The following is a 27,600-nucleotide window of genomic DNA, read 5'->3' as shown; positions in this document are numbered from 1 at the left end:
TTCTCATTCCCTTTTATTTTCCAAGCGTCCTTACCACATCCAGATTATTCTGGAGAACCAGGGCCATGTTAGAGACAACAGTGGCATGAACTACAGCCAGTGTGAGCCTGTTAAACAATGTCAGATATAACTATTAATTTATGATACTGTATGCCTAAGGCATTAATGTATCTTCAAATTAAGGACATCAATGCTATACCATGTAGACATAGCTAAAAAAGTACTGCTAACAAACCAGAACAGTTTAGCACTTGTTACGCCAATGTACAATTGTCTTGTGCAGTAGTTTTTTACATCCTTTTTATGTTGAAATTTTCACTTTTTTCTGATTTCTTGTAAGTCACAAATAATAAAATGTACACAAAAATAACTATTTTGAAAAAACGTGGCTTTAAAAAAAACTTCTGATCCCTTTCTCCAAGTGGCTATCTCCTGCAGCTGATAGTCATTTGGTAGTTGGAGAATTACGAAGAGAAAATTTCAAGTCATCAAACCTGGTATTTTCCACAAAATATTAATGGAAGAAATTTCCCAGTTCTGGGGTAGATTATTTCTTTTTGTTTGTTTGTTTGTTTTGCCTGTCTCACAATATCTAGATCGTGGGGAACAAAGAACAGCACCTCCTAGTTCTGTGCTTGTACCTGTTTCAGAAGAGACGTGAGCGCTGATCTCCCAGCTTGGAGACACAAGCTGACAAATCAGTTCTGTCCCCTTCTCTCGTCATCTGCTACAGCCTGAACGACCAAGTGGATTAAAGAGAGACTGCTTTTCTGTCTGAGTAAGAAATCCGTACACACCTGTGTGGGTGAATATTTGTATTTATGTAAGGGATGGAAAAGCAGAGAGGTGTTCATCCCCACACACAGAACAGATGAGCATGTGTGACATGCACAGAGCAGAGGAGCTCACCCACAACTTTTCACTGCACTCTCACGCTGTTGAACACGACTGCCCCGCTACTGGCAGGCTTTCCTACATCAGCGTTTCTTCACAGGCAGCATTCAAAAACTGCTGCTTTTGTATCACATCCTTTTTTCTCACCGTTGCAGAAATCCTCACAGGGTTGGAAAAACCATTCCCTGCCCGCTTCCGGGTGTAAATTCTGAATTATTAAATTCTTGCTGTAGGGAGCAAGTGCCAGGAAGCACTCAAGGAGACTGGAGAAAGTTCAGCACAGCAAAAGCCTTCAAATAACAGGCTGTAACAGCGGGTACTCCACAAACATATGGCTACTGGGAACATCCATCTTAACTCTCACTGGATCCAGGGCACCGCACCGCCCAGCCCTTCTTCCAACTGGAAAAACAAAAGTGACACCACGAAGGTGCTGAAGTAGTTTCTAACACACAGCCACCTGAGCTCGGTGGCGTGTCTATCATGAGCAGATGAGAGGTTTTCTCTGCGGGACGGGGGTATTTTGAGGGGCCCGGGCGGGGCGGGCGCTCCGCTTCCCCTGGGACCGGGCTCCCGGCGGCAGGCAGGAGAGGGGAAGGGGGGCTCGGCGCTCGCCACGGCCGGGGGGAGGCGGGGAGGCCGGGCCGGGGGAGCGGCTCCGAGCCCCGGGCAGGCGGGCCGGGGCGGGCCGGGCGGCGGCAGCCGCTGCCTCCCACACGGCGGAGCGGAGGCGGCAGGGGCGAGGGCAGGGGCCAGGGCAGAGGCGAGGGCAGGGGCCAGGGCAGAGGCGAGGGCAGGGGCGAGGGCAGGGGCGAGGGCAGAGGCGAGGGCAGAGGCGAGGGCAGAGGCGAGGGCAGGGGCCAGGGCAGGGGCCAGGGCAGGGGCAGGTCGCTGCAGCTGCCGCTCCCCGCGCAGGGCGGGCGTGGAGCCTCCCGCGCCGCCATGGAGAAGGAGCCCGGCGGCGAGGACGACTGCGTGGACTCGGGAGCCGAGACGGGCGGGTGAGTGGCAGGGCCGGGCGCGGGGCTCTCAGCGTCCCCGCCGGGCCGGCGAAGTGCTGGGGAGCTCATCCCAGGGCGGGAGCTCCCCCCGGGGCAGAGGCTGCACTTGTTGCCGGCGGCCGCCGCCGAGCGCGTCCCGGCAGCGGCGGTGGCGGGGCTGGGGATCCGGGGAGGCGGCGGTGAGTCCTGCGCTGAGCCTGCCCCCGCAGCACCCCGCTCAGCGCCGCGTTCCCTTCCCCCACGATACATCCCAGGGCTGGGGGTCCCGTGTGGTTGATACCCAGGGGTCGGACAATCAGCGTACTTGGAAACCCCGGGAATTTGCCTTCTCCTTCTCCTTCACCTGAGCAGGGGAAAGCCCCCCCATTATCCTCCTGCTGCTCACCGGGAGGAAAATACGACGAGATAGTGGCCGTGGGCTTGGAGTCTGAGCTCCCAAGCACGCTGTGCTGTCTCAGCGGTGGGGCCCAGCGCTGTGCTTCATGGGCTGTAGACACACTGGTCAGGGCTTGGAGATGTGTCATCCCTGTGTCCCAGGATAACTTGTGTTGAGGATTGTCTGGAAGGATGCCCAGCTACTTATGCTGTCCTTGTGGCAGTGACACCCGGACAACAAACGACAGACAGAGCTGACTCCTTAGAAGGATCATCAGAGAGCCCCAAAGCAGGTTAGGTTTGTAGGCGCCCTGCAGTTGGATTGGTGTTGTCATGATGCCCATCATGCTGACCTATCTAGTGCTGTAAACTTTGCTAGTGGTTATCTAACTTCTAGGTGTCATATGAAAGTCAAGGAGAATGACCTTTTCTTTTTTTTTTTTTCCTGAATTCATGAGCTCGCTGCCAGAGGTGTGCTGTCTTTGTTAGTTGGATGACTTCTAAGATCATGGATGGAGCTGCAAGGATGATCCATGGGATCTCCCATTCAGTTCCCACCTTCAGCCTGTCTCTGTGGGAGAGAGAAGTGCTTTCCAGCTTGTCCTATGTGTTGTTGTTGTGTCATCTTGTTGGGAACAACAGTGAGCCTTTGGTCCTTTTCTGGCTCCAGAAGGACAAAAGGAGTTGCCTATTCCTGTTAATGCTGTTCTCTCCTAGGTCTTACTTCTCCTCTCTCATTTATTTCCCAGCTGTGTCTCCCCTAGCTCCTTGCCTGGTGTACTTCCTTTGGTCTCTAGTCTGACTGTTGCATGGCCACGAAACTGTATCCATACTATGTATCCATAGTATCCACATCCATAGGTAAATACTTCCCTTTCCAACAAGGTCAGACAGCGTCCCTGTTCTTTCTTTCACTCTTTTACTTCTTCCTACCAGTACAGCACATGCTGAGATTCAGGGAAAAAATGCGGTACCCTAATCTCAGACTGATACTGGTGAATAATAGCACTTATTGTTGCATCAGAGCACCATGGTATTGCATGAGACTGAGAGCATCACAAAACTATAAAGACAATTCTTTCTTGCAAAGTGGTGTCAGGTGCACAGCAGCAAAACTGAAGTAACAATATTACAATTAAAAAAAAAAGTGGAAATGGAATATGGGAATCTTTTTTCATACATCTAGCTATTAATTAAAATATTTTTTTAAATCTCTTCTGTGCTCTGGTAAGCTGAAGACTTTTTCCATTCCATTAAGTAGTTGTAGTATTGTGGTAACACCTAATGGGGGGAGTTTTAAAATGTTTTATGTGACATGAGTTTAAAGGACAAAATGCAAGGCTCTTTCCAGATAGAAGGGTAACAGGGTTTTAGCTCATCCTTTGGGAACATGGATAAAAGGAAGAGAAAATAACCAGTGAATTTATGGCCAGTTCGAGGCTCTAAAACTCCTTGATGGGTCAAGTCACTCTTAATTTGCTGTGTTTATCTGGAATAGGAAAACTTGGGGTTTCCTTGGGAGGGGCACTTGGAAAGATTTTACTCAGCTGATGACGTTAGCTTTTCCACCTCAGTGACCAGCATGGCGGCTGCGTGTGTCTAGTGTTGATGAGATGCTAAAGCTGATGATTTTATGAAGCATCCCCGTCCCAGCCTTGATGCTGGAAAGTCTAGGTTAACAGAAGAGTCTGTCTGAGGTATTTGAACAATGATATACAGCAATTAATAACTGCAGTGCTTTGCACTGGAGTTTATTTTGAAAAGCAATGAGTCTCTGCATTTTAATTATTATTTTTAGTTCTGTTTAACAGCTGTTTTAGTCTGATAAATATGTTGCATATGTCTCTTCCACAATGTTTATATTTCAGCTTTCTCACCAAACCAACTGTTCACAGCACTTGCTTTTCCCTCTTACCAGAAGATCTGCTTTTTGCTTTGTCTCAGTTCCCTCATAGCTAAATTGAGCTGGTTTCCTTTTTCTCCAATACTTCAGTGGTTAAAAAAAAAATAAAGATCACTAAATATTTGGAAGTTCAGCCATTATCCTTTGAAAGTACAAGGAGAGACAACTGTCGAAGTTAGTAATGGTTGTGTATCAAGTGGTCCCTTTCTGTCACCCCAGGAGCAATAATAGATAGTGACTGAAGTAAATCCAACCTCTGCAATCCCTTGTCATCTTGATGGCCGTATGCAATGATGTGTGAGCTCTTACACGGTCCTGTGCCACTGAAGCTGCTTACAGCAGCTAACCAAGCACATCAAGTGTTCTGCAGGGCATGCTTTCTGTAAGGGTTTGCTGTGGCTTCCAGCTACTGGAGTAAGCAAAGCTCTGTGCTGCAGGCAAGATCAGTTACAGTTTGAAACCTTCATTTTCTGAATCTGTTGGAAAATATGTTTCACTTACTGCATTCACCTCCATAAACAGGGTTGGCAAAGAGGCTGCTGAACAAAAACAGTGTATTTTGAGTTCCTGAATCCAGTAAGAATGGATTGAACTGGTATTGTCAAGATCCTAAATAGAGTAGAACATATAAGACTATTAGTTTATAGTGGCTATTTATTAATGAGATTTCAAAGAACTTCAACCACCCTTGGCCTGAGTAACATTGGCCATACAAATTTTATCTTCTCAGGTAATGTATTTTAGGGCTTTCTGGTATTAAAACCTTATTTCACCTGCTACTTATATCTTTTAGCTCAGAAGTGTGAGATACAGACAGCTTTGGTAATAGTTTTAGTAGTAGATTAGTACTATAAATCCTGTCATTTTAGGGAGAAGAAAATGGTCTTTGATCTTTGATTAGAAGGCAAACAGAAGTAAAGACAAGTGAAAGAAAGAAATCAAAAGGGAGGAGAAGCATGTGTATTTAAGGAACTGTAGATAAATCATAAAGAAAAAAAAACAACTAGAAAAATTAATACTAAGATACTTTGAAAGAGTCATAGAAATGTTCATTTTCAAATTGCCTTGGTTTTACAAGCCATGCAAATGCTGGTATTTCACTATCCTTACTCTGAATAGCAGAGCAAATTCATTTTTTTTTTGTAGTTAAAACACCCAAGATGACAACCTAAAACAATTTTAGAATTTGCTAGGCATGTGATTTTGAAGCAGTGAAACAGATTCTTGCTACCACTGATTTCAAGAGCTGAAATCATGGTATCCAGGACTGATAATCCAAGCGATGCGTAGTGAATGTGGAAAAAAGGTAGTTTCTCAGACCTAAAGCCTAAAATTTTTTATTCCTGAACTGTTATTTTTCCTCTTAGAGCTACTTCTGTAGAAATACTCCCTCCTGTTTATCAAACATGTATGCCTTAAGTGAGCATAGGCTTCAGTGAGATAGTTGGCATTAATGAAGACTCTAATATATGTGAAAATTCCCAGCAGGACTTCACTTGGTCCCTGCCACCGTTTGACTCAGGTCCGACAACAATGCTCTCGATCCCCTCCCCCCCCCACCCAGTCAGGGAAGGAGAGAGAGAAAAAGAGAGAGACTTGGCTGGATTGAAAACTAAACTACACAGCTTTAATTAAAACACTAATGAATCACACAAGAAAATATATACAATTATATACAGATATATATTCAGATATGGGCAAAAGCCTCTCGCCTCCCCCCACCCCCAGCAACTCCCACAGCACTCCCCTGAACTGGCAAGAGTCCCGAGAAATCCCGGAGCCGCTGCTGGAGAAAGCGGAGAGTTATGAGGGTCAGGAGAGCTCGAGCCTAAGGGTCGGCGGTGATGGACGAGCAGAGTCCTCCCCGGACGCCGGCCATGGACGGAAGAGAGCAGCGAGAAGAAAAAGGAAGCTGTCTTCTAAGATCTCTGTCCTTCCTCTGAGCTTACGTAGATATATGGAATGGAATATCTTTGGCCAATTTTGCTGTCTGTCTAACTCAGCCTCCCACGGGGGGGTCAGAGATCTCCCCATAGTGTCTGAGCTGGCGGAGTGAAGGTGTAACCTTGAAACCTCAGTAGTTAGAAAAACATCCCACTGTCTTATCAGCCTAGCAGAACACACAGTTGTTAGCTAAAAGAAAGCTTACTGAAGGAAAAAAAAATCAGTGAAAAGAAAAATTGGCTTAATCCTGGCTCACACCAGGACAGTCCCTTAGACAGCTGTGAAAGCTCATGTCTTTAAAAGTTCGCACTTTAATCATTAGCTTATTAATAATATCAAAGTTTGCCTGAACCCTTGGTTTCCTTCTTCCTCACTTATAACTAACTTAAAGTTTTGAGAAGTTATAACTTTTAACTTAAACTATTTGACTTTGCAACTTCTCCACTTAAATTTAAAATAGTTTATTTATCTTATTACAGAAGTGGAGAGACATTATTGAAGGACAAAGGGGGGGTTTTCTTCTGTAAAATTAGGCAAAAAGCTAAATATTGATGATGCACACTGAATTTGTTAGTAGTTAATTGCTGAGTATTTGACAAATTTTAGGAAGAAGGAAAATTATGCTGTCTCTTTGGTAGCAGACAATTGCCAAGAACAGTTCAATAATACATAGAGAAACCTATTACAAAACATATAATCAAAAGATGCTTGAAGCTTAGAGCACTGTACCATGCAGCAGCTATTTTTAATATTTGTTTCACAAAATCCATTATTGTTTGTTTACTCTAATATCTGGGGGGTGGAGGAGTGTTCCTTCCTTTTAGTTTTCTCCTGTGATTCTATTCCTCAAATCAATTTTGCAGAGATTATGTTGATTTTTTTGGCTGTGCTAGACTTGTGTGTTGATTTTCCTTGTGGCTGTCACTAGCTGCATATGTGACCCTGGCCAAATCACAAATTACTTGGGCCTCTGTTAACTTACCTGTTAAACAGATTTTTTAAAAAAATAATTGTTTTTTGTAGGAGTTCTGTAAAATGTGTGAGTCTCTAAAGCAGAAAACACAATTGCTAGTAGGAGACAAGACAACCTATAAAAAAGAGGATGTACCCCAAGTAAGGAAAAAGTGCTAAGAAAATTGTAATTAATGTGTGTCCTCAATCAGAATGGGTTGTTTAATTGCCAAATGAATAGTTGAATAGTTTATTAGGGTAAGAGAGAGTTTTCATGTCACATGCTTCTAGCTTAAAGGGATTCAGCATTTATGACTTTGTCATCTGTATAGTAGTCCTTCAGCGTGACATGTCAGTCTCTTGTCAAGTATTTCATCCATCTATGAGAACCTTTCAGGAATAGAAATTGCTGCTGAAACCTATTTTAAGACTCGTTTTTACCTTGGGGTTTCTCTTTTTTTCTTTTTTCTTTTTTCTTTTTTTTTCTCTGACTTTCACTTCCTATATATCCATCATTCCAGATGTGTCAAGGTAAACAACTTGTCTCTGATTTCCCATTCAAATAATAACAAGATTAACTATTTGTCACAAATTGGGGCTGAGGCACCATTTCTAACCAGACTTAATCAGTGGAGCGAAGTTGTTTTGTTGAACCTCAGGGCAGGCAGACCTGCTTCCATGTGGTGCTGGTGCTAGGCAAGGTTGAAAAAAACTTTAAATCACATTCTGGTGGCCAGGAGGTCTGTGCTGACACCCATGAGGGCTAGGTCCCAGCACCCAGTGAGGTGTACTTCAGCTAACTGTAGCTGTGTGGCTAGGTGTTTAGTATCAGTTAGGCTGTTTCTGTTGTTAATTAAGAGTGACAGGAGCCCAGGAGGGTGACTTACCCTCTGGCTTTGGATGGACAGGTCTGTGCCACCTGAGGCTGATGCATCCTTCTGGGGAGTGCTCCATGGCTTAAAGTACACAGGAAGATGCCCTCACTAAAGCACAGTGTGGTCCTACCCCATCAGGTGCTTTTTGGAAGATTACAAACAAACCTCCATCCTTATTCAGTTATGAAGATGACTGTGTCCCATGTGTCTCTCACATGGGACCTCAAACATTACTCTTGGTAATAAACTCCTGAGTGTGGTAGTTACAGCTGAGGGATGGGAATCCAGCATCTGACTTCATCACTTGACTAGAATTCCAGTGTTTTGAGACAACTTGCTCTGAGTTATTCCATTGTGTTTGTCTTGATTACACAAGGAGAAGTTTGATGAAGATAACAGATTTGTGGCAGACTGATATTAGTGCAACAGATTGTAACCTGACCCACAGGAATTTGGTGAGAAGAAACCCCAGACAGAGCTACACAGTTAAATCTTCTGACTCGCTCAGTGTGCTTTAACTGCTACTAGTCCTCCCGTGTGCCCCATGGAATGCTTTCTGAGGGAGGGAATGCAAAGAAGCTTTTAAATACAGCTTTTAATATGAAACAGTGACATCTGAAACATTAGGTAGAGAAGACAAGGAAAGTGTGAATCCAGCAGGTGTCCTTCCATCAGTCTTGGGAAAGCAAAGGATGCAGACTGCAGAAGAGCTTGTAAACTTTCCATGATTTTGTTTTTTTTGGGGGGATTGAGGAGTTCTGGAAATGGAGACCTTGGGTATGGTGTGCTAAATATTGTGTTACACTAAGTTGAGAGAATTTTGTCCTTTTTACACAGCAGACTGCCTTGTGGAGAGACTGCCTGGCCCAGAAATCCTAATTACAGCCATGCCAACCTATTAAGTAGCATGTGGAGTGTCCCTGAGCACCGGGACAGAGCTGTCCATAATGTTGAAAACTTAGAATGTTTGATGGCATCAGTTTGAATGGGACCACCTGCCTCTTTGCCTTGTGATTCTCAGGTGTGTTTTACTGTGAGACAAGGACTTGTTTTACCACCTTACCACAGCCCAGTGACCATTCCCAGTGAACCAGTTGCCAGTTGGTTTTGGAAGGCGAGAGGTTTTAATGGCACAAGTGCCCAGTTTTTCATGGCAGTTGGCCTCAGTCCCAGGCAGTTCTCTTGAGTGTTTTTGCTTACTAGCATAGATGTCACCACTGTAGCTGTGTTAAGATGATGCTGTGCCACGGCTGATCAGCGTGCCCAAGTAACACAACCACAGTGTGACATTGGTGGAGCTATGTTGCTTGTGTGATTCAGAGGTGTAATGTAGTCATGCTTCTTACCCAAAGAAACAGGTTTAGAGTGGTTTTATGTACTGTCCTCAGTAACTGCAAGTTGTACCAGTAACCTACTTACTGGTATTGAGAGGGCTGTTTACCCTTCTTGGTTCTATTACTGATCAGCAACGAGCAGTGCAGATTGATCTCAGAAGATTGCTCAGGATCTTCTATGCTTGTGATGGTCTTACACTCTCTGATAGCACACAGTCCTGATCTTTCAGTGGCACTAGTGGGAACCGAGGTCCCACATTTATCTCTGGCTTCTGTGTTCCTATTTTAATGTCTCTTGACATGTTCACACCTCCTGTTTGCTGGTGGGCTAACCATTGAGCACAGATTCTTTGCAGCCTGATGTGTCTATTGACTGGAAATGAGCCCTCCCTTTCAGTACCTCCCAGTGCTTCAATACCCTTTCTTATCACATTTTTCCTCATTATATACCTATAAAGAGAACCATCCTTCCCAATTAGTTTCTATGCTCAATGTCTCTTTCCTTTTATCTATAATGTAATATCTGTCAGAGGAAATAGCTTATTGCAAGACCGTATAATTGGCCTGAAACCTATAAGCCCCAGTATGGTCCCAGTGTGTTGCCATGAGTACCTGAGTTATCCTAATGGGAAAATCCTCTTCCAAGGGACTTGATAGAAGCCAATAATTGGAGTGTTTAAAACAGGGTTGGAAAGAATGGGGCAAAACAAAGCTATTTGATGTTCAGAGAATCTACAGGACCCAGGAGACGTTTATTTTGATACTCATTTTTTTTCTAATATGTAATCTTGTCAAAGAGAATGTTCATTGTGTATATTAGTCTGAAAAGTTTAATAGACTTACAGAAACTTCAGAATTTAGTTTCCTAAATATCTGACTATAAGGAGGAAAAAAAAGTATTTTGTAAGCCATTTACCAGCCCATGCCATGGATCTGAATTGTTTATGCTAATGTTTTGAAAATATTCAGGATTTCATTTACACTGTTATTTTTGTTCTTAAGTACTAGATTTGAGACAAATAAATTCTGAGAAAGAAAGAAGTTTGGGGGGGGGGACAAAAAGTGTTTTAGGTTGGCCCTGAAAGCACATAGAAGGACTCATTTTCATCCCATTTGGTTTTAGGCATGTAGCTGAAGGTCCTACACTAGCAATGTGGTTCCATAGCTTCATCTCTACACAACAGCTAGGGACAGATGCTCTTCTGACCTCTGTTTTTATTGACTGGAGAGGGAGCTTAGGGAGGATACAGTCCTCATTTCAGCATCTGATGTTGACATACACCTTTGAGCTTAATTGTCCTTTTTTTTTTTTTTAATCCTGTGTGTGTCTGTTATGAAGCAAACATGAATTAAATATTAGCTTGAACCATATTAGAATTGCAAAAAAAAACCCAATACAATTACAAAGCCTATTACAATGTGTCTGTGCAATTAGACTCCATGCACACTGTTGTCTCCTTCCTTCTCACTCCCCATCTTTTTATTTTTCCTCTTGTCTCATTTTTCATGTCCTGCCTGTACATAGTCTGCCATTGCCTCTGTTCAGTACTCATTAATTCTCCATGTCCTATAAACGTGCCTGCAGCACTTAGGGATAATAAAATAACAGTGTGAGGTAATAGAAAGCTGCTTCTGCTTGCAGTAAGCAAAAGGCAAGATGTTGTCTCACTTCTATCTGAAATAAAAGCAGTGCAGATTCGTATTGAATTAGCCACCAACTGCTGAACACAGATGCACTGAAGGACAGCCTGGGGCTGTTTTCAAACAGAAGTGCAGACTAAATGAAGCCTTGCTTGGGATGCTTGGAGGCAGCTGGATGTATACATTGCTTGCCTCTGGGCTTGTGAACAGTGACATGTTACACAGTTTTCACACCCTTCCAAGTATGCAGGGTGCCAAATGATACTGACGTGACTTGCTGCTGAAAATACTGTGCAGCTTTATGGCCCACTCAGCCCACCCCTGGGACCACCCCTTAGTCCCTGCCTGGAGCTGGGTGGGTGGTGTGTCCTTGGCCCAACAGCAGGAAGGTCTCCTTTTCTGCCCACTTAGTTACTGCCTTTGCCTTTCCCAGATACACAAGGGTCCTGGGGTAGGTTGGTTCAGGGATAACACTTTATTCTTGGAAGAGGTGCTATGTGGCAGGTATATGTGGTGCAACTCAGAGGGGCGACTAATGACCTAACCCCGTGGTCTCTGCCTTGTGAGACAAAGAGGTTTCCTTGCTCCCTGCCATTATCAAAGTGGCTGGGGGTGGAGAATTTAGCACAGTGAGAGAGAGAGCTGCAAGACCACATCAGCAACTCCCTGCCCAGCATTGCACAGACCTTTTTCAAAAGCTATTATAAACTCATGGTACTTGATGGTATTGATTTGGGGTTTTTTCATGAGTACTGTGAAAAATTCAGATTCTGGCATCTTTCGTCAGTCCAGCAAGATTGGCAAGAAGAGTTGGAGGTAGTTCTTTGTGGTCTTTCTCACCTAAACCAGCAGTCTTAGCATCTGATCTGCAGAATACGGAGTGCTAAGCATCAGACCATGAAATACGGGGATGACACTAATTACATTGTTTCTTCTGCAGAAATAAGTCCATATTACAATCAAAAGCAGTGACTATAGTTATGTGGGGTTGATGTCCTTTACTCCTCAGAATGCCTGAGAGCCTAGAGTATGAAGGTATCCTGAGAGTATACTTAGATAATAATCTTTTTCCAGACAAAAATCTTTGGAGTCAAGGCTCGTATGTTTTTTTTAATTTAAAGCAATATTGCAAACCTGTTGCAATTATTTATATAAAACAAGCATTTAGGTTTGGATCCGAGAGCTACGTTACAGCTCCCTGAACAGTTTGCCTGTTATGTTCAGAGCACTGCAGGGCATACATGCAACACATTGACTGTGGCAGAGAGCTCTGGTGAGTGGGGTCTGTTCTGGGGACCCAGCAAGTTGGGGAATGGAGGCTGTGTGACTGTGAGCTCCAAAACCAAACACTTGGAAGTCATAGGTAGAGACTCATAAGTAAAAAATAATGAATATTTTTGTTTAGCATTCAGTAATGGCATTTTTGTTTTACCTTAATGTTTCTGAAACTTTAGGAAATAAGTGGGCTGTGTTTCATTCAGTCCAGAATGAGGTTTTCAAGAGTTTGGGGTTATATGCAGCTGCAAAATGGATTGCAGTGTTGCTCAAGATAATTAACTGCTCTGGCTGCCTCACGTGTAATGCACTATATACAGAAGTAGAACCAGTGGGCATATGGTTTTGCTAAGAGATGTCTTGGAAGAGGCAAAGGGCTTCCTAAAGTAAAAAGCTTTGTCCTTTGTCATCTAAACATTTTGATACTCATTTTGTGTCTTCCCCTCTATTTGTGGCCAAAGAACAATAAAAATTATGCTCTTTGAATAGAGTTCTCTTAAAAAAAAATTAAAATCTGCAAATCAGCATTTAGAGGACATAAGGTGAGGAAAATGAGATGCAGTCAAAATCTAGTAGACTTATGCTCCTAACCTGTGTCTGAAGCAGCCTATTTTTTCCTTATAGAGAGCCTTCCAAGCTTTAATTTTTATACCTAAAGTTAGGTTGTATGCATAGCCTCTAGATGAAACCCTGGTTACTTTACTCACTCTATGTAGGTGTTTTCAAAATTCGTGTGAGATGCCAGTTTTTCTGAGTCCATGTTCAAAACCTGCTCCAGTCATTATCTTAGCATAAAAATAATGCTAATGGGCATGAAACTGTTATAATGTGAAATGGGAGTTAGATTTGGTACATTTTTCATTATCTTGTTTAGATTTAATATGGTCTAACTAAAATCTTTGTCTTGCAGGTCAGAGTACAGCCGTATGTCCTCTACCAGCAGTGAGTATAACTTCAAGAATTTTTTTGAAGTGGATTCTCATATTTTCTTTTTTTTTTTTTTTTGTTTTCTGATTGCTAGTATTTATTAACATAATCAACCCAGTGTTATGATGGAGTACCCTTTGGCCCCTGTTATTTCTCTTCTTGGATCTGTGTCTAGAAACAGTGTAGAAAATTAAACTGATTGGATGTTTATGACCAAAATATGAGGATGTATAAAGTCATAAATATTGGAGCTCACAAGAGTGCAAGGCAAAGTGACAACAAAATCTGTAGACACCATGTGGCCAGTGCAAATTTGTCCTCCAGCCAAATGAGTTTGCAGTGATATCAGTAGAGCCGGGGGATGCAGGAATAATTGAATGCTTATTGTGAGATGATATCAGGGAAGCACTTGAGAGCAAATTCTGTGATGAGAGGTGCTCTAGTAAGTGGGAGAGTCTTTCTAGATGTTTATGATAGCCAGTTAAATTTCAGGTTATCCAACCGAAAAAAGATGAATCCTGGTGTCTGGATTATTTTTTCTTTCTTTTTCACCAATGCAAAACGCCAGGTTTTTGTGTGGTTTGTTTTTTTTTTTTAAGGAACAAGGAGTGCTTTTTCAGCCCCTTATCAATTACCCACTCCAGCTATTTTCTTAATTATAGGATATACCATATCCACAGCACTTCGAAATGCAATAATGTTTATACATGGACAGCTACTTGTATCTCTCTCTTGTCCCAGTGCAAGGCGATGCCTCTCTCCCTGATTCACATGTAGACATGAGCTTTATTTATGCTAATCAAGCAGATAAAAAATTGACAGATGACGAATTGTGTTTTGTAATCTGGATCTTTACGCACTGGGGGGAATCATAGGGGAAGAAAGCTGTCTTCACACAGTCTGGCTGAAGTGTGGGGTTAGGGTTATTTTCCATCTCCCATGGAGGAGGGTTTTTATTGATTTCAACAAGAGCTGGATCATACAGTATCCGTAATTTCTGGCTCCTGAGCTGATGTGACTAGCAGGGAGCTCTCTGTCTTTCCTCCATCTGCTCAATTTGTATGTTTGTGTCTGAGAAAGTGAGAATTTAGTGCAGCTTTTTCCTAAATTCTGTTGTTTAAATAGAATTTTGGATTCCCACTGTCAGACATAATTTTTGAAATTATGGAGAAGCAAAATTCAGGCAATCAGCTTATTTTTTTAAAAAAAATTATTTAAATGCTAAAATCATATTGGATTTGACTGGTTACATGAGGTGTGTGACACCCCACACCTCCCTCCCCCAGCTCACTATTTTGGGTGATAGATTAGGGAATACACTGCTAGCTTCCTCCACATTTTGAGTGGTGACTCATAATTATTTGTGCAATGTAAGTGCTTATTTGGCAGATAAGTACAGAAGAAAAGGTGTAAGTAGAGTATTTCTCATCTAAAAATTTGCTTTTGATGCCTTACCAACTTTGCATGACTGCTGCACATTTTACAAGTAAAGGTAGCACGTTGCATTTGTAAGTCTTTGTTTTAATTAAATGAGCTCTTTTTAAGGGTAATTCTTGGTTGCGTGGCAGCTACACGTGTGTCATGTTAACCGTGGTCACCTCAGTGTTTTACTGGCCACAGCTGTCCAGAGTATGTGGAGATTACAGCTGTGTTTCAACACCAGTAATTTGTCAGTACAAGGAGGTATTATCATCCCAGCAAAGACACAAAAGTTCATGCAACAGGATGGTTGTCTTCTTTCTCTTTTCTTCTTCCAAGGCAAATTATATTGATACAGCTTCACAAGCAGCAGTGTTTAACTTTGCATTTTGTGGGGTTTGTGGGGTCAGTTTGGTCAGACTGTGCAAGAGTAACAGAAAGAGCTACATAAAATCATTTCAGTAAAATAGAAAGAAATGCTTTAATCTCAGAGTCTGGTAGTTGGGAGTTGCATAATGCATTTTTAGAAAAGATTGTCAGAGAAGAGATAATAGGGAAAAATGTGATTTAGCCATTTTCATTTCTTTGGGGAAAAGATTCAGCGAGTGGTATCACTCCTAGCACAGAAAGCAGTCTAGTCAATGATGCTGTTAGGCCCTAACATAACAAAAATAAGCCGTTGTAAATTTAAATGCAAAGAATCTCCATTACCTACAGCTGCTTCATCTGAAGCTCCTGTTCTCATGAAGGAGAGTTTGTCTAAACCAGAAGATCACAACCTAATTTTGTTTTGTAGGAATTTTATTCAATGGTACCAATGGGGCTCCTATTTCAGTGTTTAATAAATGAATAATCTTCTAAATTTCTGGATTAAATCCACTGGACAATGATTTTCCACAGACATGTGAAGAAAAGGCTAAGAAAGATTTAGCAGGTGAATTAACTCCAGCTGCCTGCATCACTTGCTGTGGTGACAGCAGCTGAACAAACTGCAGGACTTAGGACTTAGCAATGCAAAACTGCACAGGAACCCTAGACTCCAAAAGTCAGGAGTGAAATCTCATCAGCTGCTGTATGGCAATGGAAGGATCATTCTGTACATGTGCTATTGCTTGTACTTTTTTCCCCTAAGCATATGGCAGCAGCAGTTATGGTGGGTGATGTACTGCTTTGGAAGTTCAAAGCCCTGCCTGGTGGGTTGGTTGGACCTTGGCTCTTCTGCAGCATCTCAATTCTTTTCTTCTTTGTCCTTGTGTCCCAGCTTTGGGTAACCCAAAAATGCTTTTTACTGGCAGCATTTATCTCACATTTGTGGTTTTGTGTGCAAGTACTTTAAGAACAAGTACCAAAATTTGCAGATTGTGTTTATTTCTGCAAGAAAATGTATCAGTTCTCTGCCATGCAGGCTCTGGCTGTTGTCAGGGTGACCGTGTGCCACTTCAGCTGTTGTTATTGAGCAGAGTAAATAGGTCACACAAACCTGTCTGCTGGATGCTGGGGTTTGAGGTATTACAGCTTTGAAAGGTTCAGCAGCGGATTTCAAGGAAGAGAAGTGCTAAATTAATTCAGCACCACCACCTGAATTCTAGTGAGTACAGCCACTTTTCGTTCTTTAGCAGGAGGTGTGCTTTGTCTCTTTAGGATATTTTGCCCATTGGTGTACTCTTCACTAATCTAGAAAATGTATTAAGCTTCTTTTTGTGTGTATTTTCAATTACCTTTTCCATTACAGTTTTCTATTACCATTAAGGATCTCTAACCATATACAAAAGGGAATCAGGCTAAGCACTTTACACACACAGAGGAGACCTTTACCCAAAGTACTTAATACCAAAATATGAAGACCATAGGTGGCATATAGGTACAGACTGCTGAAATTACAAAAACAAAACAAAACAACAACAACAAAAACCAACAACAAAAACAAACCAAAAAAAAACACACACACAAAAAAACCTGTTGGTCAGCACAATAAGCAACAGCATCTGCACCTTGACATTTTAGTTATCTTCAGATTGCTTTGAGCTATGTGTTTCAGGGATGATATTCGACAAGGGAGGAGGAGTTTTGATGGGGGGTGCTAATTTCCTCCCCTACATAGTCTGCTTCTATGATAATGCTCTTCAGAAGGACTCAAACCAGAAATGGGCATTTTGAAGCAAGACTACTGTGTTTTGTAATGTTTGAAATATTCCATACCAAGCCAGCTCTGGAGCCGATTTAACCAGGTTGTCTTATAGCTGTAGAAGGGAGTGATCTTCCCCTCCTCCTCCCTCCTCTGACATTTTTCAGCTGCCTCGATACACATTTGTATCCTTCCAATACGTCAGTAAATGAAACATAAAACTAGCCCTTTGGGGTAAGATGCAACTTTGTGGCAGATTTTAGAGCATTTGAGATAGTAAAACCCTGTAGCTTGGTGATGGCTCATGTTGTGCTTCGCAATGAGGTAAAGGGCTTGTCGCTCCCTTGCTTTGCGGTTGGAAAGCTGGTAATTCACCTTCCCCTGCTCCCCTGCCTTTTTCATTTAGCATCTGGGAAATGACTGAGACCTTCTGCGGTGTTTTTAGATTGTTTGTATTCTTCCATGTTAAACCTGAGAGCTGGGTTATTAGCATTCTATTTCCGTGTTGTGCGTACTTCCAAACCCATGGAATTTCACCCGCTGTCTGGTTCTAACAATTGAGGGAAAGGCAGTTTCTTTTGGCAGATTTACAAACATGTGGGTTACCAAGCATGTTTCTTTTTTAATAAAATTTACCTTTAAGTTATTTTCTGTTTGGTGTTCTGTTCCTGTGTTAGTATGAATTGAGATCATTGTTTTGGGATTTGATTAGTGTTTTGTCAGCATCATCTGCATCAGCTCCCCTGGGCTGCTTTTGGACTCTATTTTCTCTACAAGTGGCAAGAATCCTCTCTTTATGGAAGGCTACTAAGGGCAGGGTTTCTCGTATTCTTGATTCTGGAGGCAGGGTGAGATACTGAGGTTGTATCTTATCTCCATGCACCAGCTGTGTGTTGAAATGGGCTGCCTGAATAGGCACTTTGGGCAGTAGACGTTATTTCTTGTGTGGTGTTTTGTTTTAATTTTCCCTGTACTCTGCACTGGTGAGGCCACTCCTTGAGTATTGTGTTCAGCTTCAGGCCCCTCACTACAAGAAAGACATTGAGGTGCTGGAGTGTGTCCAGAGAAGGCCGAAGAAGATGGTGAAGTGTCTGGAGAACAAGCCTTATGAGGAGCAGATGAGGGAACTGTGGCTGTTTGGTTTGAAGAAGAGGAGGCTGAGGGGAGACCTCATTGCTCTCTACAGCTACCTGAAAGGAGGTTGTAGTGGTGTGGTGGTTGTTCTACTTCACCCAAGTAACAGTGACAAGATGAGAGGAAATGGCCTTAAGTTGCACCAGAGGAAGTTCAGATTGGATATTAGGAAAAATTTATTTACTGAAAGAGTGGTCAAGCATTGGAAGAGGCTGCCCAGGGAAGTGGTAGAGTCACCATCCCTGTAGATGTTCAAAAAATGTGTAGACATGGCACTTCAGGACATGGTTTAGTGGGTATGGTGTTGTTGGGTTGACAGTTGGACTTGGTGACCTTAGATGTATTTTCCAACCTTAATGAGTCTATGATTCTTAATGATTCTGTGTTGGCTCTTTGTGGGGAAATCACCAGCACTGGAGTACCTGCTGTTTCTGAAAAGTCCCTTGAAACTTTGTCTTTGTGTATGTGCCCTGATCTAGTCCAAGACATCATACCCTAGTTGAAGTCTCTTCTCTTTCAGACTTATTTCTTATTTTTCAGACAGCTAACAATTCTTAAAGACAGTTAGGGTAAATTAATGGCATGAGGTCAAGTGGCTGAATTCAAATAAGAAAAAAGTGGTTGCCCAAATGAAAGCATGGTCCTGTGTTTGAGATGAACCATTGTTAACCTGAAGCTGTCTCACCTGTCTTTGCTGATTCAGTGTTGTGTTTATCTGCTCTCATTTCAAGTAACTGTATTTACTTTGAAGCCAGCTGGGAGATTAGGGGGTTGCTACACTCAGTGCCAACATTAGAAGTAGATATTTATGTATATATTTGTATGCACTGTGATTCGGAGGACCCAAAAAAAGCTACTCAGGTGCAGGTGTAGCCCTACAGGTAGGTTGTGAAGGGTCAGTGTTAGGTCCCAGCCATGCCAACGCACAGTTACGTGACAGTTTTCACACCAGTTCCATACAGTGTGCGTGTAACAATATGCTGCCTCTCTCAGTTGCTCTTTCTGTTTTGCCTCTTTTTCTCTCCCTGCCCCTTTTTTTTTTCCTCCCCCACTACAGCATCTGCTTCTTCATGTTACCTGGCAGGAATCTTCCTCTTCCCTCTCTGTTTGAGTTCATAGATTGTGAGAGTTGTTGGAAGAAAATGTGAAGAAAATGTATCCCTGAATAAAACAGGGAGTCAAATCCAGACTAAGCACTAGGTCTTTTGTAGCAGAGAGCAAACCCACTGCCTCCAGAAATTCTTCCATTTCTAATTCTTAAGACCTTTTATTACCAAACACTCCAGAGACTGAGGGATTGCATTTGTCAAAATGGGCAATAATGGAGCTTTTGGTGAAAATGATAGCTGTAGCTTTCCTGGTTACTGTGATGACAGGAGCTACAGGAGCATACGGATCTTTAGTATTATGCAGATGTATAGGTGCCTTGTAATAATAGCATATGGAGAAATATCCTTCTGTTACTTCTGTGCATTGCAAAATCTGGCTATTTTCAATTAACTGTTAAATGTGATGAAAATTAATCAGGAGCAAAAAGAGAGCTGGGTTTGATTTGAGCTTTTAAAAATCTGTCACAAAGCTATAATTTCATAATATATTTGTCTAAGTTAAGTTAGTTCAAGCCAGTTCTGACCCAGGCACTGCTGGGTCTTCTAAATATTGTCTCTTCAAGCAATTTAATTTATTAAGTGTAAGGATATAATTATATTGTTTTATTGCAATATGAATATACACTCTAGTATGTTGCTTCTTATTTCCACAGAGAACAGAGATGCTTTCACAATTGCTGGTAAGGAGCTGTATTAAATACGATTGTAAAAGCAATTCACAGCGGGCTTGCCAGCATCATGTTGCATTTCCAGAAGGTGTTGTTATAAAATGAAGACTAATTAAAGTAGGACAAAAATGTAAGAGGAAATTGGACTCGGATCATGTAGAGCTGTAAGCCTGCAGCGTCTGTCAGTGTTGCAGATTCAGGTGTTTTATATAATGGTGAAATCTGAAGTGTCAGCTACTGTGGAAAATACAGGAAGCATCTTCTGCAAATCTTGCCTCTCCTGTGTTCTGCTACTAGAGGGAAAGAGCAATCCTGTTTCCCACTATGGCTGTGTGAAGAAGGAAAATGTCATTGCTACATGCCACCTCACAGTCTTTGGCTGTGAAAAACATGTTTATGTAGCTGCTTGTCATCAAATTCCACCGTAATGGAGCAAATGCTTGTGTACAGGGTGGAAATGTATAGTTCTGCACCACAGAAAGTTGAGGTTGGAAGGCTCCTGTGGAGAACATCTAGTCCAAGGCCTCTACTAAAATCAGGGGCAGTGAGAGTGGGTTGCTCAGGACCATGTCCCATTGTGTTTTGAATATCCCCACACCTTATTTGGACAACCTTTTCCAGTGAGTGATCACTCTCACAGTGTCTTGGCTTGAGCCAGGATGAAGCCAATTTCCCTTTTTACTGATTTTTTTTTTCTTCAGTGAGCTTTCTTTTAACTAGCAACATTCTGTTCTAGCTAGGCTGATAAGACATTGGAATGCTTTTCTAACTGCTGGGTCTTCAAGGTTGCACCTTCACTCTGCCGGCTCAGACACTACAGGGAGATCTGTGACCCCCCGTAGGAGGCTGAGTTAGACAGACAGCAAAACTGGCCAGAGATATTCCATTCCATATGTCTACGTAAGCTCAGAGGAAGGTCAGAGATCACCGAAGACAACTTCCTTCCTGCTTCTTCTTCCCTTCTCTTCTGTCCATGGCCAGCGTCCGGAGAGGACTCTGTCCATCCATCACCACCAACCCCCAGACTTGAGCCCTCCTGACCCTCATCATTCCTCGCTTTCTCCAGCAGCAGCTCCAGGATTTCTTGGGACTGTTCCAGCTCAGGGGAGTGTGGTGGGAGTTGCTGGGGTGGGGGGAGGTGAGAGGCTCTTGCACATATCTGAACATAATCATCAGCCCAGAGCAACATCAGCAGGCCCTATTGCTCTCCAATCCCTAATTTTCTCTCTCAGTTGCATAATTTTTAATTATCATCTTCCTATTTTGCTGTGGTATTTGATCACACAACACCACCACGCATCCCAGTCCCACCAGCATCTCATTCTCATCCAAAAGTTTCAGCAGATGATGCATCCTGATTTTCAGGAGCTGCAAATGAGCCCCTGCCTGTGTCAGCAATGGCACAGAGTTATCACTGTTATCACTGCTGCCAGACATCATTGTCTGGAAACCATGTTGGAGATGTTGATACTGAGATACATGGTTATTTGCACTTTAACCTTTCAAGAAGTTGTGGTTAGGATGCTGTAGGGAAATAGCATGTTGAGACTGGTCATATTGCATTTGGTTATTTAGAAACATAAGGATTAGAGAGGACACAAGTCTTTACATGATGGCCAGGGGCCAGAAAAAGAAGATGAGAAACAACCGAGGCACAGTCACGTGTAAGGACATGCACAAACAAATGTCTGGCTGTGCTTGGAATAAAATCTAGATTTGATTTTTTGCATGTTAAATATGTAGTCAAAGGATGGTACCCTTCCCTGGTAAAGACTGAAATTCCTGCTTAAATGTATTTAGCTTGGAGTAACCCACACATCTCTTAAATGGGGCTCATAGGAAAGATAGGGACAAACTTTTTAGCAGGGTCTGTTGTGATAGAACAAGGGGTGATAATTTTAAACTGAAAGGGTGTAGATTTAGACTAGATATAAAGAATAATTTTTTTACAATGAGGGTGATGAAACATTGGCACAGGTTGCCCAGATTGGTGGGAGATGCCCCATCCCTGGAAACATTCAAGGTCAGGTTGGACAGGTCTCTGAGCAACCTGATCTAGTGGAAGATGTCCCTGCTCACGGCAGGGGGCTTGGACTAGATGACTTTTAAAGGTTCTTTCTGACCCAAACTATTTTATGATGCTGTGATCTCTGTTCTGTGTTAGAATCAGAGTTTCAGTCCTTGGAATAATTTAGGATGCACCAGACTGTGTCCCCCAAGCTTATATTGGCTTAGTGCTAGCTTGAGATTTCTGTGTTGAAAACGTGTAAGTGTACACTAAACAGTTACTGGACAAGAGCTGTTAAACTCCATTTTTATTGCTCCTTATATGATCATTGTATATAGTTTTCTGACCACATCCAGCAGATAAAAACTGGACTATTTATTTAAAAAGTAATTATTTGTGTGTTAATTACAATTTGAAAGTTTTTCTAGCTCCTTTTTAAAGCACACGTAGTCATAATCAAAACCAGACAAGCAAATATTTCCTCTTTCTCATCACCAAGCATGATTCAGAAGCATAGGAAACCTTTGATAGACAGCTAACTAGGGCCACACAGTTCTAGTAAAAATCCACGTGGAAGATTTCAGAGAAAGTGAAATTATAAAATTATATGGGTTGAATTTTGCTCTGTGGAAATGTTATTGCTGCTGTCCCAGAAAACCACAAGGAGCTAAGCAGCCATTTAGGGGGTCTTTTACCCTGAGCAATGGGTTGTAATAAAGATCTCGACATTCCAAGTTCAGTTGGTACAGTGATAAGAATGAACTGGGAATTGCTGAGATGTCCATCGGAGTGATTAAAGCCCAAAGACAGAAGCTGAAAAAATGAATTCATCCCATGGCAACTCTTGACTCAGAGGCATTAGTTATGATGGGACGGAAAAACCCATCTGAGTCACTGAGTCAAATGACAAAAGATTTGTGAAAGCTGAAGCTATTAGGGCAGTTTCTACTAAATGCCAGCAGTTACTTTCCTCCTTTTGTGGCTGCAATACATTATCAAGCTGTACTTTCTTTAATTTGAACTTTTTAAAATCAATAAATAAAATGTATTTATGCCAGCTCAGTGGGGAATTGGGACATCTGGAAATTGGGGCATGTCTCATTCTAGAGCAGCAGATATCCACTGCCTAAAAGGTTAATGAAATTTTTGCCAGGTGACTCCTGGCTGCCACCACATGGGATCAGGATGAAGCACTGAAGGTAAAGCATGCTTTCTATTTCTGCTTCCCTTTTGCATCAGCTGGAATGGGCTAGCTCTTTTGAACAGCACACTGCTGTCAGCTGAAGCAAACAGGAGAGTCAAAGTAGTTTTCCACTACTGCCAAGTCCAAATGGCTCCTTGGCTGTGATGCCAATATTGTTTGTCCACAGAGACACAAACATGGCAATGCTTGGCCACACGTCAGGGTTTGATCCCATAGTTTCTTTAGATGTGACTTGAGTTTAGATGCTTTGGTGTCTCCTGCCTTCTTTCTGACTGGGTTTCCCTGCTACCTCTTGGTGATAACAGGAAGGTCTGCGCAAAAATGAAAACTCATTAAAAGAAGAGCCCCGCCTGAAAATTCACGTTTTTAGCCTCATCACAGTCCTGATTACTTCTTGTCTGAGGGCTTCTTTTCAGCAAGCTGTTTCAACTTGTGCCTAGACCCGACACATGGGAAGCACTGGGAACACTTAGCTAGGAATAGTATGGAGAAGAGTGCCAGTGGTGCAGTCTTAAATTGTCCTAAGTTCATCATAAAATCACACTCTCAGTTAACTAGAGTACATTGTGTGAGGTATGGAGCTCATTGTTGGACCAAATTTGTCAGCTGCTCAAGTGCACAGTTTCTTGGGTTTTTTAAGACAATGTTCTTTCTGCCCTTTTATTAAAAAAATATTTGTTGGGTTTTTTTGAGAATCTTGGGTTTACAGAGGTGTTGGATTTTAAGTAAATACAGTGCTTGCAATCAAAGGACTCTGATCACTACTTAGAGGCAGTCTGAATGCTGACATGCATTGTACAGCTTTTTATTTACTGGTGATTATGGAAGGGAGTTTTACTGAATTACTGCACATTGTCAGTCTGTATGGAATTTGATATTAATACCAAAGATTGGTGGCTGGGTTCTTGTCAAGTACAATGATCCATATCTTTCTTTAGGAAAATGTTATGACTGAGAAGGACATGCATTTTTCTTTGCAAAGCTTAACTCTTCCAAAGTGAACATCTGCAGGCATTTGGCATATGTTGCCTCTGTGTTTCAGTTTCAGACCCTCTTACGTTCCCTATCCACCTAAAGAAGTGAGGTGACTTTTTTTCTTTAATTCTACATACAATATAAAATAACAATAAAACAAGTTAATGTGATAGTTGAGTATTAATAAATGATGCACCTTCCCTGTGTTTATCCACTGGAGTGAATTCAGCAGCAATATATGCTGCTACATAAAGTCCCACATCTTACCCTAATGGTCCAGGCTCATTCATGCCAGCAGCATCACCAAACTCCCTGGGGCAAACCCTGTGAGCAGCAGCTCAGCATTGTGATTGACTTTCCCACTCAGGGGTTTCTGATGATAGTTTCTTCTGTGTGTCTGAAAGACACAGAATGACTGTTGCCATCTGTTTTCCACAGATCAAGAATACTTTTCAAAGTGCCAAAAGAACCCAGTTTCCTTACTGTTTCTCTTATGGGTTGTGGGTGTCCTGTGAGAATTAATCTCAGTGGGATGAAGTCATTTGAGCCCCTAGATGGGGAAATAGAGGTAGGTTGTGACTTCTGAGTGAAGACACATGAGACAGTGAAGACAGTTTGAAGATGCCAAATCATGTGAATCTGTTTTATGGCATGGACACGTGCAGACTGAGACACCAGGACAGCTCTTCAATTGCTGTGAACTGTGTGGGAGGGAAGCAGGGAAAAACCCAGCAGCTGGCATCCAGTAGATTATCCCTGAAGGTGTAAGAGTGCACAAGCATTTTGAGGTTCTTGCTTTTCAACAAGTTAGTAGCTAAATCTGTGGTTGAGGAGTGCATTGAAGTAAAACTTCAATGTGTTCTCCAGAGGATAAGTAGAATATAAAGATTTATTTATTTAATTAATCAAAATTCTGATTATTTCTAACACTGCCGTTGCCAATGTAACATATGGTGTCAGCAGCATATCTTGGGAGAGGAGAACACCAAGTTGCAAGAAGACCACGCAGCAAGAATAGTAAAGAGCTCATGGAGAAGACCACAGCACTGGGGAAAAAAACCTTATCTTGTGGGTGTTTGGGAGGAATTGCTGAGCAGTTTGCTTGCTTGTAACTGTGGTGTGAAAGCATTCACTGTGAATTCTTACAGTTTGTCTGTGTGAAGATCCCATCTGCCTTCTTCTCAGAGCTGGGGGTCATTTTCTGCTGAGTCCTTAATATACAGTAAAGCACAGCCTCTGCTTTGACATGGAGTTGTGGAATGGTTGGGTTGGAAGGGACCTTAAAGAGTATCACTTTCCAACCCCTTTCCACTAGACCATGTTGCTCAAAGCCCCATTGAAACTGCTTTTGAACACCTGCAGGGATGGGGCATCCACAACTTCCTTGGGAAACCCGACACGCCTACAGACTCCATAAAGCCTAGATAGAACACACAGACAGCAAGGAGAAGGCTGTAGTCAAAGGGACATGGGATTACACAGCTAGAAACACAGTATGGAACTCCTGTCCCTTTCATTTTAGCTGGGTTTTGAAGGGAAACATACCTTCATACCAAGTGTAAACTGCTTCTTGTCTGCCAGGTAGTTAAGGGATAAGTGAGAAAGCTGAATAACTGTGAATGAGTTGAGGGAAATAGGGACTGAGAATAAATCTATGACCTGAGGGGTGCCTGACTCTTCATCTTGCTATGAACAGTCAGCATCCTGACTAAAGGAGTCAAGCTGGTTTTGGAGGATGGAATGGAAGACAAGATAAAAACATAGTTCAAGAGCATTTCTTCCATAATTCTTATCACAAAAGCACATCTCATTTGTTGAAAAGGTGGTACAGCACAATAAGATACTAGAACATGAATGATCTTAAAGATAATCATGTAGAACAACAAACTTTCCCTCCAATTTTAGTTGTATATCCCAAGATGGAAGTGAAGTTACTTGGTTCCCACTACATTTATGGACAGTGGAGAGTGGTGGGCCTTACCTCAGGTTTGATTCCATTTCTCACCATTAACTACAAAAGGAGTCCAGGACAGCCAGTCTTTTGCTGGAGGGACATCTCTTAGGCACCTGACCTTCCACTGGTTGACTCTGGGCCACAATGGTGGTATTTCCTATGAGGAAGATGAGTGTCATATGGTTCTGAAAGTGAGCTGAGTGGTGATCTTGACACCATAGAAGCGGACAGGAGAGTGAGTGTCAGGGTGCAGTTGTGTGATCAGCTTAAGATGTGTAGCCACTCAAGTACCCAGGCCAACATACAGGAGTGGGCCTGGAGAAGTGAGGGATGTGAAATGGAATGAGATGACCCCTTTGAACAGCAGCTTAAATTGATCATGAAAGGTTACCCTTAGGCAGGTCAGGAGATTGGAGCTGGTGGGGGAGGGATGAGGATTCACTGGGGGCTGTAGCACAGTGGGGAGTTTGAGCAATTGCAGCACCATCTAACAGCGAATAGACCACAGACTGAGATCTGCCATTGCCTTTGCTTGGCCATGCAGGGCCTCTGTGGGCATTAAGCATCACTTTTTGATAAGATTCATTCCTGCAGGGTTGGCTGCAAGCTGTACACTATGGGCAATGACACCTCATGAGACTGTTCACAGTAATGTACCAGAGAAAACATTTATCCCCATCAAGCATAAAATGGGCTTAATTTTCCAGCTTTATTTTTGCTCAATAATGCTTGGGGTTTTTTTGGGTTTTTTTGGTCCTACAGTAGCCATATAGCAACACAGAGAGCCTGTATAGTGTACTCACCTGGAGGAGCAGACTGACGGGTTTGTTGTGCTTCTCAGTGTGTTGGTCTGCTGTGCATTGTCTACACTGCCTCAGGTGGAGGAGTGAGCATCCTGGCATCATGATCTTCATTAGAGAACATTCAACTGCAGCTCCACAAAAGCCACTGTTCTGATGGGAACGTGAAAGAAATCTCTCCTCTTGTCACTGTGCCATGCAGAATATCCCCTCTCTTACTGCTGCTGAGCATCCTTCATGAGTTTAAGAGGGTGTGCAAAGCAGGGCATGCTGAGAAGCACAGTATCCTGCAGCCCTGCATTTGTCAGGTGCTATTAAACAGCAGGGAAAAAGAATGGAGGAGCTGGTGAATCTGTCACATCCTGCTTGTTCAAAAGATTATTGATGCTGCATAATTTGTCAAAGCATGACCTAGCAGTGGGTTCTGCTGCCAGAGGTGTCCAGTAACCGCTTCTGTTGCAGCTGCCCATGAAGTGATGCTCCTTGTTTATGAAAATAGCTTCTTTGTGTCTGTCCATGAGCCTTTCAATTACTACACCTAAAAGGCTCAGTCTTGCCTTGGGCTCAGATAAAATGTGAAGATCCTTTTCAGTGAGAAATGCTACCATTTTAACTTTTCTTTATATTTTGGAATGGGATTGAAAAAGGGAAATAGTGGGTTTTCTCTATGCAACAGAAATCATGGGAAGTTTCAATTATGAAATATTATAGTGCTTTTTTTTTTTACATTATTTATACAGTGATTTATTTATTTTTTTTATATTTCCACAATTGAAATATTTTTATTTATTAACAATGAACAAAATATACTGATCTGTAATGTTCAGTTTTGAATTACTTCCTGAATGTCATTTCTTCCTGATAGCAATTATTTCCTGACAGTGCAGCACTGCTCGTTGGGAGTTGCAGTTCAGGACCCTGGTGCATTCATTCTGACCCTCTCTCACATTGCCTGATTTACGTCTCCTGTAGAGCATCATGCAATTTGGTCAGAATGAAGTGTGAAGTCTTACTGCCTGATGTAGGGATAAAAGAATCTAGTCTGTACGGGGTGTTCATATGTTGGTTCCCATGAAGCAGCAGT

General features: G+C 42.3%; 1 protein-coding gene across 5 annotated transcripts in view; it reads left to right on the top strand.

Moving 5' to 3' along the window:
* Window positions 1-1,815: 1,815 nt before the first annotated feature.
* FAM124A (family with sequence similarity 124 member A) overlaps window positions 1,816-27,600 on the top strand; it is a 73,617-nt gene continuing 47,832 nt past the window's right edge. For all 5 annotated transcript variants that reach the window (XM_051622678.1, XM_051622686.1, XM_051622657.1 and 2 more), the window contains exons 1-2: window positions 1,816-1,895; window positions 13,104-13,135. In XM_051622678.1, coding sequence (XP_051478638.1) covers window positions 1,837-1,895; window positions 13,104-13,135 — 91 coding nt within the window. In that variant the 5' untranslated portion in view covers window positions 1,816-1,836. The remainder of the gene's footprint in view (window positions 1,896-13,103; window positions 13,136-27,600) is intronic.

The sequence above is a fragment of the Apus apus genome, chromosome 1 (genome assembly GCF_020740795.1).
Source record: "Apus apus isolate bApuApu2 chromosome 1, bApuApu2.pri.cur, whole genome shotgun sequence".
Classification (NCBI taxonomy): domain Eukaryota; kingdom Metazoa; phylum Chordata; class Aves; order Apodiformes; family Apodidae; genus Apus; species Apus apus.
This window is presented reverse-complemented; position numbering and strand designations above follow the sequence as displayed.